Genomic DNA, 20,212 nt, shown 5'->3' with positions numbered 1-20,212 from the left:
TACAGGAATACACAGGGAAAAATGGGTTAAAAAGCTAGCTGCAGAGCAGTGCCAGTGTACTCATGTGCTGTGAGAGTGACAGCACAAGAAGACCAATTAGTTGCAGGCAAAGTCTCTCTCCCTCTCCCTATTACTGGAGGCAAGGCTCAGCAAAGCCACAATCAAAAAGGAAATAGGACAGCTTCTTCAGCCAACCTGCAAAGCCAAGTTTCTCCAAGACCATTGCTAAACTGCCAACGTCAGCTCTAACGGAAACACCCAACTTAACGGCCGTAGCACTTTGCGATCTGTGCCTCATGTGCAAGCCAAAGACTGATTCATATATCTTTTTAAACTTTTATTTGGACTCTTAACTTTTCATTCTGATCTGTGTGTATGTGTGTTCATTTTTATTATTTTTCTCCGGTTTTTAGTAACTAATAAATTTACTCTTCTTTGATTCAAGAAAGCCTGGTTAAATTGGCTCCTTTGAAAAAAAACATTTGGACTGGGAAAATGTATCCCTGAGAGAATGGACCCCTTTTAAATTAAGCTTGTTGCAACCAACCGACGATGTTGAATAAAGTAGGGGAGCCAACTCATTCCTCATCACTTGGGAGTGTAACAAAATTGGGGTGCTGTTCAGGAAGCTAACAAATTGGGGGAGAGACTTGGGAACCGATTGTAACAGCTATCATGATACACTCTTAGAGTGTCTTTTTTCTCACCTGGTCAACTGGAATGTCATGACCTGCCAAATCCAAAAATGGCTTATAATCCTCTTTTGTGACTTTGCATGGGTCCTTCTTACTAAATACATGCAGAAATGCTTCCCATAGTTTTGAACAGTCTTTGTTCCTATCAAATAAAAAGATACACTAAATGAACCATTAGAATGGAGTAATCCATTTTTATTGTTGCTAAGAAATATTGTCGCTGAAAATCCCTGCCTATCCTCGTAAACACGCAGCTAAAGAAAGAACTTGCTTTTATGTAGTGACTTTCATAATGTCCCAGAGCAATTTTACAGCAAATAAGGTATTTTTTGAAAGTTATAATGCAGAGAAATATGGTATCCATTTCAGGCAGCAAGGTCCCAGTAACAGCACCTTCAACACCTAGCCGGAGGCATTGGAATTCCGGGCCTTTTCCAGATTACCGTTTCCTGAGCAGATGGTGTGTGGTCTGAATCCTCAAATTTCCCTGCTGAAGCTTTTGTAAAAGTTCCAATTTGTAGAGGTGAGATATTGCAAGACAGCAAGGAGTACATGGAATAATCAAGTCCGGAATTAACAAAGGTGAAGATTAGTTTTTTTAATGGCAACCGAAGTGAGGAAGAAGTGGAGGTGAATAATGTTGCAGAGCTGGAAGAAAACAACATGAGGTGATGAGATTTGAAGCTCAGGTTAGAATTGGACAGGAGGCTGTGGATGGAATCAGGTGTCAAGACATGAGGTTATAGAGGCAAGCTATAGAGTGACATTGGTCTTGCCAAAGTTGAGATGCTTATCCAGACTTAATGGGTCAAATTTACATGAAGGAGATGGGCATCTAGAGTTGGGAAAGTTCCTGACTCCACAAAGCCATCTCTGTTAAGGAAGGTCCTGCTTGACATATTTCCATTCCAGGGGGACAGGGGCGGGTGGTGTTAGGTCCACTGCCTCTGGAAGCAAGGCTGAGGCAGCATGGAGGTGGGCAAATTGTGATGTGAAAAGACCAGAATGTCTGCCTCAGTTTATTGGGGAATTGGCCCAGTTGTAATGATGAATGTCAGACCCTCACTCTCCCAACCATTGCGCATGGCCATTGACAAGACTTTGAAATAATCCTGAAACCGACAGTGGAAAGGAAGGCTGTGCAGGGTTATGGGGAGAAGATGGGGAAATGGCACTAGGTGAGTTTCTCATTTGGAGATCCAGTGCAGACATGATGGGCCAAATGGCCTCCTTCTGCACAGAAACAATACTGTTATTCTGTGGTACACAAAGGCTTTGAAATATCCTTTCAGAAAACATCTCAACTTACAACCTCTTAAAAGTGTCAATCAACCACAGATAGACATTCATTGTACGAACGTCAAAAGCTTTTATCCACTTCAGAATCTCAATCTTATGTAAGTAAACACACAGGCAGTGAAAAAATTCAAAATAAACATAAGTTTACAAGGCAATACATGTGTCAATCAAACAAAACTTTCCCTCCTCTGTAGCTGAATAAACATTGCTTGCTGAAATCCAAGTGAATTAGCCATTCTTGGAGCTCAGCCAGGCATTTATAATAAGGCCATTTGGCAACTGTATCAACAAAACCATGCTGAACAGGTGGCCTCCTGGCAGGAGTACTATTAACAAGATGTGGTTGTCACTGCAAAGCTGCAAAATCCTGGCACTGCTGCAGTGGAAATATCACCTGTTCTGGTGCTGCACTGGGTAAGAGACCTTAAAGGAGCAAAATAGGGCAGAAGATCAAGAAAATCCCTGGTTTTATAGGCCTTGGCAGAAATTGAAGCCTATAGGGGCAAGTTTCTGAGGCTTGAATTGAAGGCAGAGGGTGCCTTTCCATCTATTAACAGAAATTGAGGTTTTAATGCCGCCAGCTGGGGCTTACTATCACCTTCTTATAGACATTCTCAGGGACCAGTGGAAAGAACCATTAATTGGAGGGAAATTGGCTGAGAGCCTGGGCCTCGCATCCCTGCTGTATGAAAATGTTTCTGTACAAATGTATATAGAGCGTTCTTACAGCATGGAGGGAGGCTATTTGGCCCATCGAGTCCATGCTGGTTCTCTGTAGAACAATCCAGTCAGTCTCATTCTCCTGTATAACCCCTGCAAGTTTATTTCCCTTAAATATCAATCCCATTTCCTTTTGAAATCATTGACTGTCTCCCGTTCCACCACCCTCAAAGGCAGTGGGTTCCCGACCATTAGCACTCACTTTGTAAAAACGTCTTCCTCACCTCCACCTGCAAGCCTTGTCCTAAACCTTAATTCTGTGTCCACTAATATTGTACCATTAGCTAAGGGGAACAACTTTTCTTTGTCTACCTTATCTAAACCTGTCATAATCTTGTACACCTCTATCAAATCCCCCACACCCAAGTGAACCCCGCACCTCCCCCCTCCCCCCACCAACCAATCTCCTTTGCTCCAAGGGGAAAAACTTTAGCTTCTCCAACCTAAACCTTGTAGTTAAAATCCTTCATCCCTGGAATCAATCTAGTAAATCTCCTCTGCACCTTCTCAAGGACCCCCCACATCATTCCTAAAGTGCAGTGACCAGACTGCATACAATATTCCAGTTGTGACAGAACAATGGCTTTATAATGGTTCAGCAGGATCTCCCTGTTTTTGTACTCAATACCTCTATTTAATAAGCCCAATATCCCACATGCTTTGCTAACTACTCCCTCAATGTCCTCCCACCTTCAAAAATCTATGCATACGCACCACCAGGTCCCTCTGTCTCTGCCCACTCTTTAGGTCTGTGCCGTTGAGTCCATATTGCCCCTCCCTAACCCTTCTGCCTAAATGCATCACCTCTGTATTAAATTCTACCTGCCACTTGTCTACCCATTCAGCTAGCCAATGTCCTGTTGCAGTCGATTAGTATCATCCTCGTTGCCACATCTCCAAGTTTGCCATAATTGGCAAATTTAGAAATTTTAATTTGGCTGGGAATTTCCGGCCCTGCAGTGATAGGACCCACTTGTGGGTTTACGATGGGCCAGCCAAGAGTCCACTGACTTTCAGCGGGACCAGAAGATCCTGGCAGCAGGCTGGGCTGGAAAATCCCATATGTATCATCCTCCAATCATGTGCCACAACTCACTGTTTTTAATGACCTTAAACCAATTTTCTTTTATCCATGCTGACATTGACCCGCCTTCAATTTTGTGAACAAACCTTTTATTTTTTTTTAAATTGTATTTTATTTTATTTCATTATGGCAGTAGGCAAATACATAGAAAGAACCATGGGATATAGCAAAAGAGAAAGGAAAATTTAAAAAAAACACCTCACTTAAAAAAGAAATTAGGCAAATTATATTTTGGATTGCCAAAATTTTGATTAAACATGTTTCAGAGTCTTACGTGCCAACAGGTAGAAATCACATTGAAAGATTGCCAAAGACAACTTGCTGTATTTTTCTGCTGATCATGAGTCATTTCTCCAGCAATTGAAGATAAGAAAGTGTTTTGTTTTGCTAAATAGAGTTTTGTGGAAGTGCTGTTTACACATACTTTGCAAACAAGTTAATCCACCTCACATTTTTGCTGGTTAAGGCTTTTAATTGTTGCAATAAATGAAATCATCCTCAAGTATTCCTTTCCAAGCAATTGAAAATTATGATGTGCTGTAATGCTATGCCAGTAAAGATTATAAATTGACCTACCCTGCATTGGGATTTATGGTTCCAAGGTAATTGAAGCATCTGCCAATCATTATTTCTTTCAATTTTGCTGTTGATCCCTTTCCCTTCCAAACAGTTTTGGAATCATCCTTTGCCAATATTCTCTCCATATGGGTTAACAGCAAGAGTCCAAGAAGTAGCAAACCTATTAACATCAACAAGATACATGTACTACATCAAAAAGAAAGACATTCTATTTATTCCTGCAGGTAAGCAGAAAGATTTGGGTTAACACATTCAGGCAACAAACAATTCAGGCTACACATGAAAAGAGTTAACACTTTGAAATGGGCTGCCTTAGATATTCAAAATCCAACTGTAGTCAAATGTCCATAACATCTTCAGTGTAAGACAAAGAATGTAACCTATTGGTATTTTAAACTATGGAGGGGTAACTAAGCTCTGTAGCATCCATTTTTTAGATTCCACTCCATTTCCTAACACTCCAAAATGAAGTTTGAGATGTGCATGCACACTTCCAATGAGAAGTGCATCAGACACAAACTTGATAAATGGGCCTGCAAGTACACCTAATGGCCGACCACAGTAAGCGAGTAGATTATGACACCAGCAGGCAATGATGATTTGATGCCAGTGCTGTCATTTTTGGATGCCATGCTCCAGCTTATGACCTGCCTTAACCTTTCAGTATTGAACATGATAGTTAAGGACCACACCCCCACCAATCCCCCACACCCCACCCAGCCCACCAGGTCTACGATCATGAACTACTTACAAATGCGCTACTGATTATTCCTTTTGGCTGTTGATGCAATTCTGCGTTCTGGAGCTTTCTTATACTTGTCTAAAATTAGTTCACAGGGAGTGGAGTGGGTTGCTGTTGAAGTACATTTTTGGTAATTTAAAGGCTTTACAGAACAAGTTGCTTTCAGACATGGATGGCCTGGCAGATCTTCCATTTTGAACTGAGCTTGACTGGGAGAAAGAAGAGAGACCACACAGAGCATGACAAGCTGCAGAAGAAGGAGGAGGAGGATGGGTGGTAGTGGTGGTCGTGGTGGGGGAGAGGCAGTAGTCTATCTGCCTAAGGTCTTTGCAGAGCACTGCTCTTATCTCAACCTCAGCAATGACTAATGCTTGAGACATCTTCACTTCACTAAAAGACAGCGTGATTGAAATCTGTCAACTGCTGCAGCCACAACTACAACTTTAGACAAGGACCGCATTACCTGTGGCAGTCAGGATTACAGTAACTCGTAAGTTTTATAAATCTGGCTCCTTTCAGGCTGGAAATGTAAGCAAAATCTCAGTTTTTAGTGAAGTGTTGCATAAAGGGAAGATACTGATGCCTTCTGTACAGTGAAAGAGATGTGGCTTCATCTCATTCACTCTTGCCAGTGACATGCAGGTGGGGTGATGAGGATTTGCAGTAGTTACAGATTTCCCAAGGTACAGGATGTCAGTGCCTGCATATGTATTGCTTCATGCATACCTCATGTGAATTCATACATTAATAAAAAGGGATTCCACTCCCTCAATATGTAGCTGGTGTGTGACCACAGGCACCTCATTATGCAGATGAATGTCTGTTATTCTGGCAGGAGTCATAATTTATTCATTCTGTGGTAATCATCTGTGCCAGTTGAACTGCTGTGACAAGTCATAGGTTGGCTACTGGGTGACAAGTGCTGACATGGTTCATAACTCCCATCTGGAACTCATGCATGCATGCACAAAAGGCCTTGCCATGTCACCACGGGGAACATTTTAGAGCACACCATCAGTATCCTCAAGCAATGTTTCCATGTCTGGGCTGCTCTAGAAGAGCCCCGCAGTACTCTGCAGAGTGGGTATCAAATTAGCGATAGTGCGCTGCATGGTAATTATATGGGAACAGACTTTGCTGTATCAGATGAGAAGCTGAGGAGCAACAGCAAGAGGAGCTGCAACCAGAGATTGAGGAACAGGATCGAGGAGAATACGAGAGGAGGACCCCAAGCCAGACAGTCAGCAGCACCGAGAGGAGAGCAGAGGAGCTATAAGAACAATGCAAGAAGCGGCAAGAGTTCGAGAGCAGAGGTGACTGAGAGAGTTTGGTGAGGAGGGAGGAGGCGCTTCTTTCCTTTTCTACCTTTACTCAGAAAGAGCGGTGGTCTTGGTAAGTGGGACCTGGTGAGCAAATTAGAAAAATGTAATATTTTTAAACAAGTTGCTATACTTGGATTTAACTGAGAAGTGCCAGGAATGAGGGAAATTTAGGGCCAATATAATAAAGTAATATAAATAATCCAAAGTAGAATAAAGTTAACTTAAGGGAAATAGAGTTAATACATGGCAGGGCAGCTCAGTCGAGTGGAATGCCTGTCCTGTAATATGTGCAAAGTCATGGACATTACTGGTGTCCTAGACAACCACGTGTGCAGGAAGTGCTGCCAGCTGCAGAAACTTGAGCTCCGGGTTTCAGAGCTCGAGCGGCAGCTGGAGTCACCACAGTGTATCCATGAGGCTGAGAGCTACGTGGATACCGCGTTCAGAGAGGTAGTCACACCGCAGCTTAAGGGCCTGGAGACAGAAAGGTAATGGGTGACCACCAGGCAGTCATAAGAACATAAGAAATAGGAACAGGAGTAGGCCATTCAGCCCATCGAGCCTGCTCCGTCATTCAATAAGATCATGGCTGATCTTAAACAACAACAAAATTACCTGGAAAAACTCAGCAGGTCTGGCAGCATCGGTGGAGAAGAAAAGAGTTGAAGTTTCGAGTCCTCATGATCCTTCAACAGAACCCTTCAGTTCTGTAGAAGGGTCATGAGGACTCAAAACATCAACTCTTTTCTTCTCCACCAATGCTGCCAGACCTGCTGAGTTTTTCCAGGTAATTTTGTTTTAGTTTTGGATTTCCAACATCCGCAGTTTTTTGTTTTTATCATGGCTGATCTTCTTGTGTTTTGATTTCCACATCCCCATCTAACCCCGATAATCTTTTGTTCCCTTGCCTAACAAGAACCTATCTACCTCTGCCTTAAAAATATTCAGCCTGCCTCCACCACCTTCTGAGGCAGAGAGTTCCAAAGTCACACAACTTTCTGAGAGAAAAAATTTCTCTTCATCTCTGTCTTAAAAGGGCGACCCCTAATTTTAAAATGGTGTCCCCTAGTTCTGGACTCACCTAGTAAGAGGAAACATCTTATCACTGTCCACCTTGTCAAGGCCGTTTGGGATCTTGTAAACTTCAATCAAATCACCCCTCACTCTTCTAAACTCCAGTGGAAACAAGCTCAGTCTGTCCAATCTTTACTTATAAGACAACGCACTCATTCCAGGTATCAATCTAGTAAACCTCCTTTGAACCGTCTCTGATGCATTTACATCCTTCCTTAAATAAGGGGACCAAAACTGCACACAGAATTCGAGGCGCGGTCTCACCAATGTCCTGTATAACTGAAGCATAATATCCTTACTTTTATGTTCAATCTCTCTCGTGATAAAGGATAGCATTCCATTAGCTTTTTTAATTACTTACTGTACCTGCATGCTAACTTTTAGTGACTCATATACTAGAATACCTAGATCCCTCTGCACCTCGGAATTATGCAGCCACTCTCCATTTAAGTAATACTCTGCACTTTTGTTCTTCCTGCCAAAGTGAACAACTTCACATTTTCCCACATTAAACTCCATTCGCCAGATCTTTTCTCACTCACTCAACCTATCTATATCCACCTGCAACCTCCTCATCCCTCTTCACAACATACTTTTCTGCCTATCTTTGTGTCATCTGCAAAATTAGCTACCATGTCTTCGCTCCCCTCCTCTAAGTCATTGATGTAAATTGTAAAAAGTTGAGGCCCCAGCACAGACCCCTGTGGGACTCTATTCGTCACATCCTGCCAACCCGAAAAAGGCCCATTTATGCATACTCTTTGCTTTCTGCCAGTCAGTCAATCTTCTATCCATGCTAATATGATATGATATCCCCTACACCATGCGCTTTTATTTTCTGTAATAATCTTTAACGTGGCACCTTATCAAATGCCTTCTGGAAATCCAAGTACAATACATCTCCAGGCTCCTCTTTATCCACTGTGCATGTTACTCCTTCAAAAAACTCCAATAAATTGGTTAAACATGATTTTCCTTTCACAATACCATGCTGACACTCCCTTATTACCTTGAGCTCTTCTAAGTGCCCAGCTATAACCTCCTTAATGACCGATTCTAATAACTTCCCCATGACAGATGTCAAGGTAACTGGCCTATAGTTTCTTGTTTTCTGCTTCCCTCCCTTCTTGAATAGAGGGGTCACATTTGCTACTTTCCAGTCTGATGGGAACTTTCCAGGATCTAGCGAATTTTGGAAAATTAACACCAGTTCATTAGGAATATCTCATTAGCCATCTCTTTTAAGACCCTAGGATGTAGTCCATTGGGACCTGGAGATTTGCCAGCCTGTAGCTCCATCAATTTGCTCAGTACCGTTTCCCTAGTGATTTCAATTTCACCAAGTTCCTTTCTCCCGTTCACCTCCTGAATTGCAGCTATTACTGGAATGTTTTTTGTATCCTCTTTAGTGAACACAGAAGCAAAATATGTTCATCTCTTCCACCATTTCCTTATTATCTACAATTAACTCCCCACTGACACTCTCTGGAAGACCAACACTCACTCTACTTATCCATTTCCTTTATAAATACCTGTAGAAACTCTTGCTATCCATTTTTTACATTTCTAGCTAGCTTCCTCTCATACTCTAATTTCTTTCTCCTGACTAACCTTTTAGTCATTCTTTGCTGTTCTTTATATTCTGTCCAGTCACTCATCTTTGTTGAGTTGTATACTTTTTCCTTAAGTTTGATGCTTTCTTTAACTTCTTTAGTAAACCATGGATGTTGGGTCCTCCCTTAGAATTTTTCTTTATAGTGGGAATGTGCTTATTTTGAATATTCAAATATCCCCTTAAATGTCTGATGCTGCTTCTCTATTGATCTATCCTCTAGTCTAGTTCCCCAGTTCATTTCAGCTAGCTCAATTTTCGTCCCCACATAGTTGCCCTTATTTAAGTTTAAGATCCAGGCCCACCTTTCTCCCTTTCGAACTGGATATAAAATTCAATCATATTGTGGTTGCTGCTACCTAGGGGTGACTTTACTCTGAGGTCATTAATTAACCCTGTCACATTATACAATACCAAATCTAATATAATGCTCTCTGGTTGGTTCCAGAACACGCTGCTCTAAGAAACTAACTCAAAAGCAATCTAAGAACTTCTCATCCAGGCTACAGCTGCCAATCTGATTTTTCCAGTTAGTGTAGATTAAAATCACCCATGATTATTGCTGTCCCTTTATCCCAAGTACACAATATTTTCTCTTGTATACTTTGTCCTATACTGTGGCTACTGTTAGGGGGCCTGTAGACCACTCCTACTAATGAGTTTTTCCCCTACTATTCCTCATCTCCACCCAAACTGATTCTACATCCTGATCTCCTGAACGAAGGCCATCTCTAACTATTGCACCAATGCCCTCTTTGCTTAACAGTGCTACCCCTCCACTTTTACCTAGCTTCCTATTCTTCTTGAATGTCATGTACCCCTCAATATTAAAGACCCAAGCTTTCTCATCCTGCAGCCACGTCTCTGTAATTGTTATTAGATCATATTTAATTACTTCAATGTGGGCCATCAATTCATTTACTTTGTTATGAATGCTATGTACATTCAGATAGAGAGCCTTCAATTATGTCTTTTTATTACCTTTACAGCATTTAGTCTTGACAGTTGGTATAGTCTTAGGCTTTTTCTCCCAGTGCCTTCTTGCCATTCTTTGACCCCCATTTTTCATTTTACTACTTTGCTCTCCTGTCTTGACTCTACACCTTGAATTGCTACCTCTACCCAAACTTGATCCCTCAACCCCCTTGCTTAGTTTAAAGCACTCTCTACTTCCCTAGTTATGAGATTTACAAGGACACTCACAAGAGAAGTAGGCAGGCAGTGCTGGGGTCCCCTGCAACAAATTGGTTTTCCATTTTGGAAGTTGGTGAGAGTGCTGGTTCTTCAGAGGAGTGCACTCAGAACCAAGCTTGTGGCACCATGAGCAGCTCGGCTGTACAGGAGGGGAGGAAGAATAAAGAAAAAGCAATAATGATAGGCGCTTCATTGATTAGGGGAGCAGACGGTATTTCTGTGGCCATAAATGTGACTGCAGAATAGTGTGTTGCATCCCTGATGCCAGGGTCAAGGATGTTAGAGTGGCTGCAGGACATTCTTCTGGTGGGGGTGGGGGGGTGGGGGGTGGGTGGTGTGTGTGGCGGGCAGGGTGAACAGCCAGAGGTGGTGGTCCACATAGGTGCCAATGACTTAGGTAAGAAGGAGAATGTGGTTCTTCAATTTCAATTTAGGGAGTGAGGTAGAAAATTAGCAAGCAGGACCTCAACTGTAGTAATTTCCAGATTACTCCTAGTGCCACATGCTAGTGAGTACAGAAATAGGAGGGTAAGGCAGATGAATGCATGGCTGGAAAGATGGTGTGGTGGGAGGAGTGGGGGGGTGCTTTAGATTCCTGGGACACTGGGACTGGCTCTGGGGAAGATGGCATCTGTACAAGCCGGGTGGGTTGCACCTGAACAGAGCTAGGACTGAGTTCCTTGTGGGGCGTTTTGCTAGTGTTATTGGGTGGACTTTAAACTAACTCAGGAGGGGTGTGGGAATCAAGAAAAAATATTAGAGAGGAATACCAGGGTGCACAAAATACTGAGAGGGGCAGATAGCACTAGTATAGAGAATAGTAAGTTAACAGGTGAAGTCGGGGTGAGGGAGAAAGTAATGAAATCTAAAGCAGGGTTACTATGTATGTATGTGAATGCACAGATTATAGTAAATAAGATTGGGGAGTTACAGGCGCAGATTGCCATGTGGAAATATGATGTTGTGGTGATAACAGAGACCTGGCTCAAGGAAGGACAGGACTGCGCATTAAATATTTGGGTGCAAGGTGTTCAGGAAAGAGAGGTAAAGAAGGAAAGGAGGAGGGATGGTGGAATTGGTTAAGGAGAGCATTGCAGTGCTGGAAAAAGAGGATGTCCCAGAGTCTTCAAGGACAGAATCAATTTGGCTCCAGCTAAGGAACAAAAAGGGTGCAATTGCAGTGCTTGGTGTAGTCTTTAGACCACCAACTCGTGAGAAGGATGCAGAAGGACAAATCTGCAGGGAAATTGCAGAGAGATGCAGGCAATAGAGAGTAGTTATAATGGGGGACTTTAATTACCCGAATGTAGACTGGGACAGTGGTAGTGTAAATAGTGGAGAGGGGCAGTAGTTCCTTGATTATGTTCAGGAGAATTTTCTACAGCAGTTTGTGTCCAATCCAACAAAAAAAGACACACTGTCAGATCTGGCTCTTGGAACTGAGGCTTCTCGAGGCATATAAATAGCAATTCCATGGGTGTTAAAATATGCAAGCATGCTTTTATGCTTCCGGTTCTTTCCTGCAGCCTCCTGTAGTGCATCACCTTCTCCTTCTAGAAAGGGGAAATTGTGTCAGTGATCGGCCTGCAATATGTTTGAGTGATGTGGCTGTCAAAGTTGAATAGTTGCCATTGTGTACAAGTTCAGAGTTTTGAGTGTGAGGCCTCTGACAATGCTAAGTGTATGTGGGTGAGGTAAAGCATATAAACGATAGGATTGAGGCCTGATTGTTAGAGATTATTGGTGGGTGAGCGATGGAGGTGTGGTGAATTGAACACTGGCTCACTTGTGGAGGTGGTAGAATGTGTCATTTGAAGATGAACCCATTCACCTTGACATCTCTGAGATCATTAAACTTCTTCCTGTACTGCATCCATGTTCTGGGTGCAATTCTCCTAGCATTGATCTCTGGCACTTTTTCTTCCTAATTCCTCTTGAGGATGTGTCTGGAAGGTCTCCTACCTCCTTATGGATACATGACACCTCTCATCTGTTCCATCTCTTCAACTGAACACCTCTAGCGCATGATTAGAAAACATTCTTCTCACTTTCACAGGAGGGATTGAATAACAACAACAACCAACTAGTATTTATTTTTTATCTTTATCATCACAAGATGCTTTATAAGCAATAAGAAACAACATTTGATTCCAAATCACATAAGATGAAATTGAACCAAAAGCTTGATCAAGGATAAAGGTTTTGAAGGACGTTGCAAAGGAGGAAAGAGAGAAGGAGAGGTTTAAGGAGGGAGTTCCAGGGCTTAGGGTGCTGACAGTTGAAGGCATGGCCACCAATGGTAGAACAATTCAAAATAGCCAAGAGGCCAAGATTGGCAGAGTGCAGAAATCTCAGGCTTTGGAATGGGGCTGGGATGATGGGGGACTGTAAGGCTGAATGAGATCATTCATAGCAGCTATTCTAACCACAATGCATCTTCTATATAAGGATTGCAGGTTAACTTTAAATAGCACTGGCGCAATATTGGGCACTCTGCTTATGTGTACAATCAATGAACAACAGAGGGGACATTGGCTACATAGAGCAATCATTAAATAGACAGCAACACCAATTTAACATTGCACCAACATCACAGAGCATGAGCTCCAATTAATCACAATTCATGCGCCTGTTTTCAGGGATTTTGTGTTTATTGCTGGCAAATATAAAATTGAAGACTTGTTGATATTGAAATGGTCTTTAAAAACAATGGTGTATGAACAAATGTGTAAGATACTCTTCCAACAGTTGCAATAAGGCGCTTTGACTAAATGGTTGATTTAATTTTATATAATGGGTGTTGTCGTGAAGCTATTAATGTATATGACGTTATTGAAAATTATTGTTTTTAAAATACAGGGTTAGTCTGTGGGATTAAAGCCAGCTAGTCTGGGTGATTTGATGTATACTAGTTTTGAGATGTAAGAGAAGTAGAGTGCATTTACATTTTGTTGAATAGAGCATTCAAGAAGGGAAGTGAAATCTGGCACCTAGCTAGCAGAGACCAAGCAATGTTTATATTACTAATAAAATTGGTACTATGAAAGGCGTTTTAGTGTTAGAAGGGGTGGAGTTCAAAGGGGCTGGTGATACAATAAGAACTTATATTCAATGAGATGGGCTGGGTATAACCAATAGCAGTTTTGTGTGTGCAGGGCAGAGACAATGTAAGATCAAAGCCTGTAAGCCATGTCTGCAAAGGAACCAAAGTGAACAGAACCTCATTTTGAATTTGTAAGTTGAAAATGCTTTGCCTAGTGTCTGCTTTAAGTCTATAGGTTGTTGTTGCCTTATGGAAATTTGTTTGGGAATTTGTTAAAAGTTATAAAAGTAGTAATTTGTAGCCATGTATATATATTTAACTTGTATAAATTAATAAATGTCTCATGTAGTTTGATATTAAACCTCTCAAGAACTGGTGCTCTGATTCCTGAATTTAGAGCCGCATCTCAAACATACTACTTAAAAAAATAGGTTATGACAGTTGTTTGAATTTTTGGGATTTTTAAATAACTCAGCTTTACCAACTGCTGGGTCATAACAATGTCTATAACAATGCTTTAAACTGGGGATCTAAGTGATCACCAAATATTTTACTGAAACATTATGACTATATTTTAATGTATGCTTATGTACAATAATTTATACAAATTCTGATATTTGTAACAGTATTTGATGACATAGAAGAACGAGCAAAAGTTAGAGTTATGATCATACCACGTTACAGCAATTTAATAAATAGAAAAAATAATTTCCCTGAGTTTCTCTCCTTAATCTTTTGGTTCTGAGCCTCACACTGTACAAATTTACAGGTAGTAGAAACCAAATTAGAAATAGATAAGAGAGCACAAAATGAATTGTACTTAATTCATATGACAAAATGACATTCCACTTTCTGTAGCTTTTACTTCGACATAAATTAGAACCAATGCAAATTACACATGAACTAACAGGCAAATGATTACCTCAACCTAGCATATGACATTTCAAAGCAAAAATAAAGTCATTACACTCATGCTAATGCCATTTATACTTATGCAATACTTTGGAGTACTTTAATTAAACAATGTCAATCATGTATGTATCTCCCTATAAATGTAGGATAGTGTCCCCATTATAGTAATAATAAGACTTGCATTTATATAGCATCCTTCATGATGCCCAGACATCTCAAAGCATTTTACAGTCAATCTCTCCCCTTTTCCATTTCTTCAACCAAACACCTCTAGCGCATAATTAAAAAACCTTTTGTACACGGTCTTCCATTGTCAACCATTCTTCTCATTTTTGCAGGAGAGATTCAATAACAACTAGCATTTATTTTGTACCTTTAACATAATAAAACATCCCAAGATGCTTTATAAGCAATAGAAAACAACATTTGATGCTACATTACATAAGATGATATTAAATTGTAGTCACTGCCCTAATGTAAGAAACACGGCAGCTACTTTGGACACAGTAAGCTCCCATAAACAGCAATGTGATAATGACTGATAATTTGTTTTGTGATGCCAATTGAGGGATAAATATTAGCTAGCACACTGGGAATAACTCCCCTGCTCTTCTTCAAAATAAACATGGGATATTTTATGGCTACCTGAGAGGGCAGAAGGGGCCCAGTTTAATGTCTCAGTACTGCACTAGAGTGTCAGCCTTCACTTTTGTTCTCAAGTCCTGGAGCAGGACTTGAACCCCGGACCTTCTAACTCAGGAGAGATTGTTACCAACTGAGCCACAGCTGACACTATTCTATCCTATTCTATCATCTCATTGAAGAGAAGATGCATTATGGCTGGAATAGATGCTAGGAATTATGCCATTCAGCCTTACAGCATCCCCCCATCATCCCACCTCCATCCCAAAGGCTGAGATTTCTGCACTCCGCAAATCTTGGCCTCTTGACTATTTTGAATTGTTCCACCGTTGGCCACTGTGTCTTCAGCTGCCAGCATCCTAAGCCCTAGTACTCCCTCCTTAAAACTCTCCTCCTCTCTTTCCTCCTTTGCAACACTCTTTAAAACCTTTGTCCTTGATCAAGCTTTTAGTTGTGGGATTCTATTTTGAGATTATAGCAGGTGAAGAATATTGTACATGGAACTACCTACACTCACCTTAATGCATTGATTTTTCTTTCAATATTAATAGTAGAGGCAAAGTGCCCAGACAAATGTAATTAACACATTTTCCATGGCTTGAAAAATGTACACTTTTTTGAATTAACAATATGGAGAGAGAGAGAGAGAGAGAATAAGTGTTTCTCACTTTGCTCTGCTGTTTCTAACTCCTGAATTTCAAATTAAATGCTCCCTAAAATAGATGTTGAACATTTACACCGACGCTGGGCAACAATCATTCATACCAAGTTCTGGCAATCAAATTCAAAAGTTCTGCCATAAATTTATAACAAAAAAATCCCAAACTAATGGTGTTAGAAATGTGATTTTGACTGAATAAAGCTAAGCATTAAAACTTGAATCACAGAATCAAAATGCAGAAGAGGCCATTTGGCCCATCAAGTCTGCACTGACACATGAGAAACACCTGACCTACCTACCTAATCCCATTTACCAGAACTTGGCCCATAGCCTTGAATGTTATGACGTGCCAAGTGCTCATCCATGTACTTTTTAAAGGATGTGAGGCAACCTGCCTCCACCACCCTCCCAGGCAATGCATTCTAGGCTGTCACCACCCTCTGGGTAAAAAGGTTTTTCCTCATATCCCCCCTAAAGCTCCTGCCCCTCACTTTGAACTTATGCCTCCTTGTGACTAACCCTTCAACTAAGGGGAACAGCTACTCCCTATCCTCCCTGTCCATGCCCCCTCATAATCTTGTACACCTCAATCAGGTCATCCCTCAGTCTTCTCTGCCCCAACAGAAACAACCCAAGTCCATCGAATCTCTCTTCATAACTTAAATGTTTCATCCCAGGCAACATCCTGGTGAATCTCCTCTGCACCCCCTCCAGTGTAATCACATCCTTCCTATAATGTGGCAGTCAGAATTGCACACAGTACTCCAGCTGTGGCCTCATGAAGGATCTACACAATTCCAACGTGACCTCCCTACTTTTGTAATCCATGCCTCGATTGATAAAGGCGAGTGTCCCATATGCCTTTTTCACCTCCCCACTAACATGCTCCTCTGCCTTCAGAGATCTATGGACATACACGCCAAGGTCCCTTTGTTCCACAGAACTTCCTAGTGTCATGCCATTCATTGAATATTTCCTTATCAACTTACTCCATCCAAAGTGTATCACCTTACACTTTTCAGGGTTAAATTCCATCTGCCACTTATCTGCCCATTTGACCACCCCATCTATATCTTCCTGTAGCCCAAGACACTCAACCTCACGGTTAACCACCCAGCCAGTCTTTGTGTCATGCGCAAACTTACCAATCCTATCCCCACATAGTCATCTATGTCGTTTATATAAATGACAAATAATAGGGGAACGAGCACAGATCCCTGCGGTACACCACTGGACACTGGCTTCCAGTCTCTAAAGCATCCTTCTGTCATCACCCTCTGCCTCCTACAACTAAGCCAATTTTGAATCCATCTTATCAAATTACCCTGTATCCCATGTGCATTTGCCTTCTTTTAAGTCTCCCATGTGGGACCTTGTCAAAGGCTTTGCTGAAATCCATATAAACTACATCAACTGCATTACCCTCATCTACACCTCCTCAAAAAATTCAATCAAATTTGTTAGGCATGACCCCTCTCTGACAAAGCCATGTTGACTATTCCTGATCAAACCTTGCCTCTCCAAGTGGAGATAGATATTCTCCTTCAGAACTCTCTCCAGAACTTCCCTACCACTGACACGATACTCACTGGCCTGTAGTTCCCTGGCTTATCTCTACAACCCTTCTTAAACAGCAGAACCACATTAGCTGTTCTCCAGTCCTCTGGCACCTCCCCCGTGGCCAGAGAGGAATTAAAAATTTGGTCAGAGCCCCTGCGATCTCCTCATTTGCCTCCCTCAGCAGTCTGGGACACAAATCATCCAGACCTGGAGATTTATCCACTTTTAAGCCTGCTAACACCTCCAATACCTTGTCACTCCCTATATCAATTTGCTTAAGAACCTCACAGTCTCTTTCCCCAAGTTCTATTGGGTGAAGACAGATGTGAAGTATTCATTCAACACTGTGGCGATGTCCTCTGGCTCCACCCATAGATTGCCCCCATGGTCCCTTATGGGTCCTACTCTTTCCCTGGTTATCCTCTTCCCATTGATATACTTATAGAATATCTTGGGATTTTCCCTACTTTTACCAGCCAGAGCTTTCTCATATCCCCTCTTTGCTCTCCGAGTTGCTTTCTTAAGCTCCACACATGCCTCTGCAGATTTGCTTCCCTTGTACCCGCTAAAAGCCTCTATTTTCCTTCTCATCGTAACCTGAATATCTCTGGTCATCCATGGTTCTCTGGGCTTGTTACTACTTCCTATCACCCTAGAGGGAACATTTTGAGCCTGTACCCTCCCCATTTCCTTTTTGAACACCCCCCACTGTTCCTCTGTAGATTTCCCCAAAAATAGCTGTTCCCAGTCTACCTTGGCCAGATCCTGCCTTATTTTACTAAAATCCACTCTCCCTAATCAAAACATTTTTTTGCAACTTGCCGATTTCTTTGTCCATAACAAACTTAAACTGTCAAATGCTTGAATGTTTTGCTGTTTTTATATTCAACACCTCCATGGTAGCATTTCGCAACACGGCTTAGTCATAAGTTGGAACTATGAGACGAAACCATTGAATAAGGTATAATTGACATAGTTTGCTCGTCTGAGTGAGTAACAGTTACAAACCAATTGAGTAGGATTTGGAGCAAAACCAATTTATCACAGGCATTACCACAGGTATTACCTACTGTGTTGCTTTTACCTGTAAGATGCACACTATTCAGAAAATACATTTTCAAGCTGTAGTTTCTTCCTCGATACTGGATCAGTGCTGAAAGCTGCACCCCTCTTTGACATTTCCGTGGTTTAAAAGCTTTGCAAACTCCTCCTCTGATTGTATGTAAGCACAACCAAGAACCAATCATAATTAAAGGATTGGGCAAATTAAACAGAATATCTTTGAATTGCTTGACAATTATGACCTAGAGCACCCAAGCAAAAACACAAAGATTAGAATCAAAAAAGGTTAATCAACACTTTAAGATGACAAACTCTTAAAAGAATTAGTTAATGTATCACAAATTTATAATAACTTTAGGTTGTTTAACCAGTCACACCAAGTTTCTACCAGTTTTCTTCCTAGCAGATTTTATTTTTGCTAAATTTTAATTCTATTTACTCTTCCTTTTCTAAACCTGCAAGACAATTGTAGCTGTCAATATCCCTTAATACTATTTGTCAAGAACCACATTGGGTGAATGCTGCAGAACAAGATCTTCATAAAAGTCAGCCAGTAAGGAAGTCTCAATCATGCCTTTTATAGCAACCGGCCAAGCTCTCAGAATCACAGAAACACAGATTGTTACGGCGCAGAAGGAGACCATTCGGCCCATCGTGTCTGCACTGGTTCTCCAAATGAGCATTATGACCTAGTGTCATTCTCCTGCTTTTCCCTGTAATACTTGCACACTGTTTCTATTCAAATGATCATCTATTGCCCTCTTGATTGAACCTGCCTGCACCACATTCCAGGCAGTGCATTCAGGCCTGAACCCATTCATGTGAAAAAGTTTTTTCTCACGTCACATTTGCTTCTATTGCAAATCATTTTAAATCTGTGCCCTCTTGTTCTCGGTCCTTTTACAAGTGGGAACAGTTTCTCCCTATCTACTCTGTCTAGCCCTTCATGTTTTTGAACATCTCTATCAAATCTCCTCTTAGCCTTCTCCTCTTCATGGAGAACAGTCCCAACTTCTCCAATCTACCTTCATAACTGAAGTTTCTCATTCTTGGAACCATTCTTGCAAACCTCTTCTGCACTCTCTCCAATGCGTTCACATCCTTCTTATGCATGTACACGTATGGTTTATTTTCAAAATGTATCATACATTTTTAGGGATTGGTTTTATGCTGGCAAATCCCCATTAAAGGGGTGTTAAAGGCCTAAAGGTTAGGAAAGTAAACTTACTGCACCATTAATGCCCCTCTGGGCCCACTAAAATATTCTGGGCTGGTGCAACCCTGGGAATTCTCCCCTTTACAATCATAACCCACTCTAACCCTTTCCCCCCGACATTCCCTCCCATCACACCAGTCTCCTCAGAGTTTACTCACTGTCAACCAGGCTGCCTGAGGTCAGTTTTAATGCAATGTGCTGTCTTGGGACTTCTACTTAACCCACACCATTTGTCGGTTTCATTTAATAATAGCTGGGGCCTCAAAATGGTTTGGCCTCTCACCCCTGCAATGGTTGGAATGCCGAGTTAATCAGTAAAGTTGAGACCATACTCTCTACTGATTTATATACAGTTCAGTACCTCTGCCTCGAACTTGCAGCTTTAATGTAGAATGGACTGTCCTGACTATTTACAGACTGACCATGTCCTTGTTTGTATCTTTCATATTCCAGTGGACTCAGTCTAGCAGCAAATCCAATTTTGAATTTCTCTTTGCTGTTTTTATACAGAATGGGCAGCATGGGATCATTGAATAAAACAGCGCAGAAGAAGGCCATTCGGCCCATTGTGCCAGTGCAGGCTCTTTGAAAAAAACTGTCTAATTTATCTTGCTTACCTTCCTCATGGCCTTACCAGCATTTCAAAACTTGGGTAATTCTGGTAATTGGAAGGTTTTATTAGTAGTAGAAGGTTTATTAATAGTAGTAAAATTTATTAGATTGGCTGATGAGTATTTCCTATTTATCTTAATTTCAATTGGGTAAGTAAAACATTTATTGAAATAATAAGTATGT

At 41.3% G+C, this 20,212-nt stretch overlaps 1 protein-coding gene across 3 annotated transcripts in view; it reads right to left on the bottom strand.

Annotated features, from left to right (window-relative positions):
* The window catches only part of LOC121282899 (ADP-ribosyl cyclase/cyclic ADP-ribose hydrolase 1-like), a 52,462-nt gene extending 34,145 nt beyond the window's left edge, over window positions 1–18,317 (bottom strand). For 2 of the 3 annotated variants that reach the window (XM_041196727.1, XM_041196711.1), the window contains exons 1-2: window positions 18,224–18,317; window positions 4,375–4,537 (exon numbers count right to left, since the gene is read on the bottom strand). In XM_041196727.1, the coding sequence (XP_041052661.1) occupies window positions 4,375–4,537; window positions 18,224–18,254 (194 nt within the window). In that variant the 5' untranslated portion in view covers window positions 18,255–18,317. Of the gene's footprint in view, window positions 1–707; window positions 838–4,374; window positions 4,538–18,223 lie in introns of those variants that run through there. The other variant, XM_041196719.1, reaches the window with a different exon arrangement.
* Between the last annotated feature and the right edge of the window lie 1,895 nt (window positions 18,318–20,212).

Source organism: Carcharodon carcharias, chromosome 1, assembly GCF_017639515.1.
Source record: "Carcharodon carcharias isolate sCarCar2 chromosome 1, sCarCar2.pri, whole genome shotgun sequence".
NCBI lineage: Eukaryota > Metazoa > Chordata > Chondrichthyes > Lamniformes > Lamnidae > Carcharodon > Carcharodon carcharias.
This window is presented reverse-complemented; position numbering and strand designations above follow the sequence as displayed.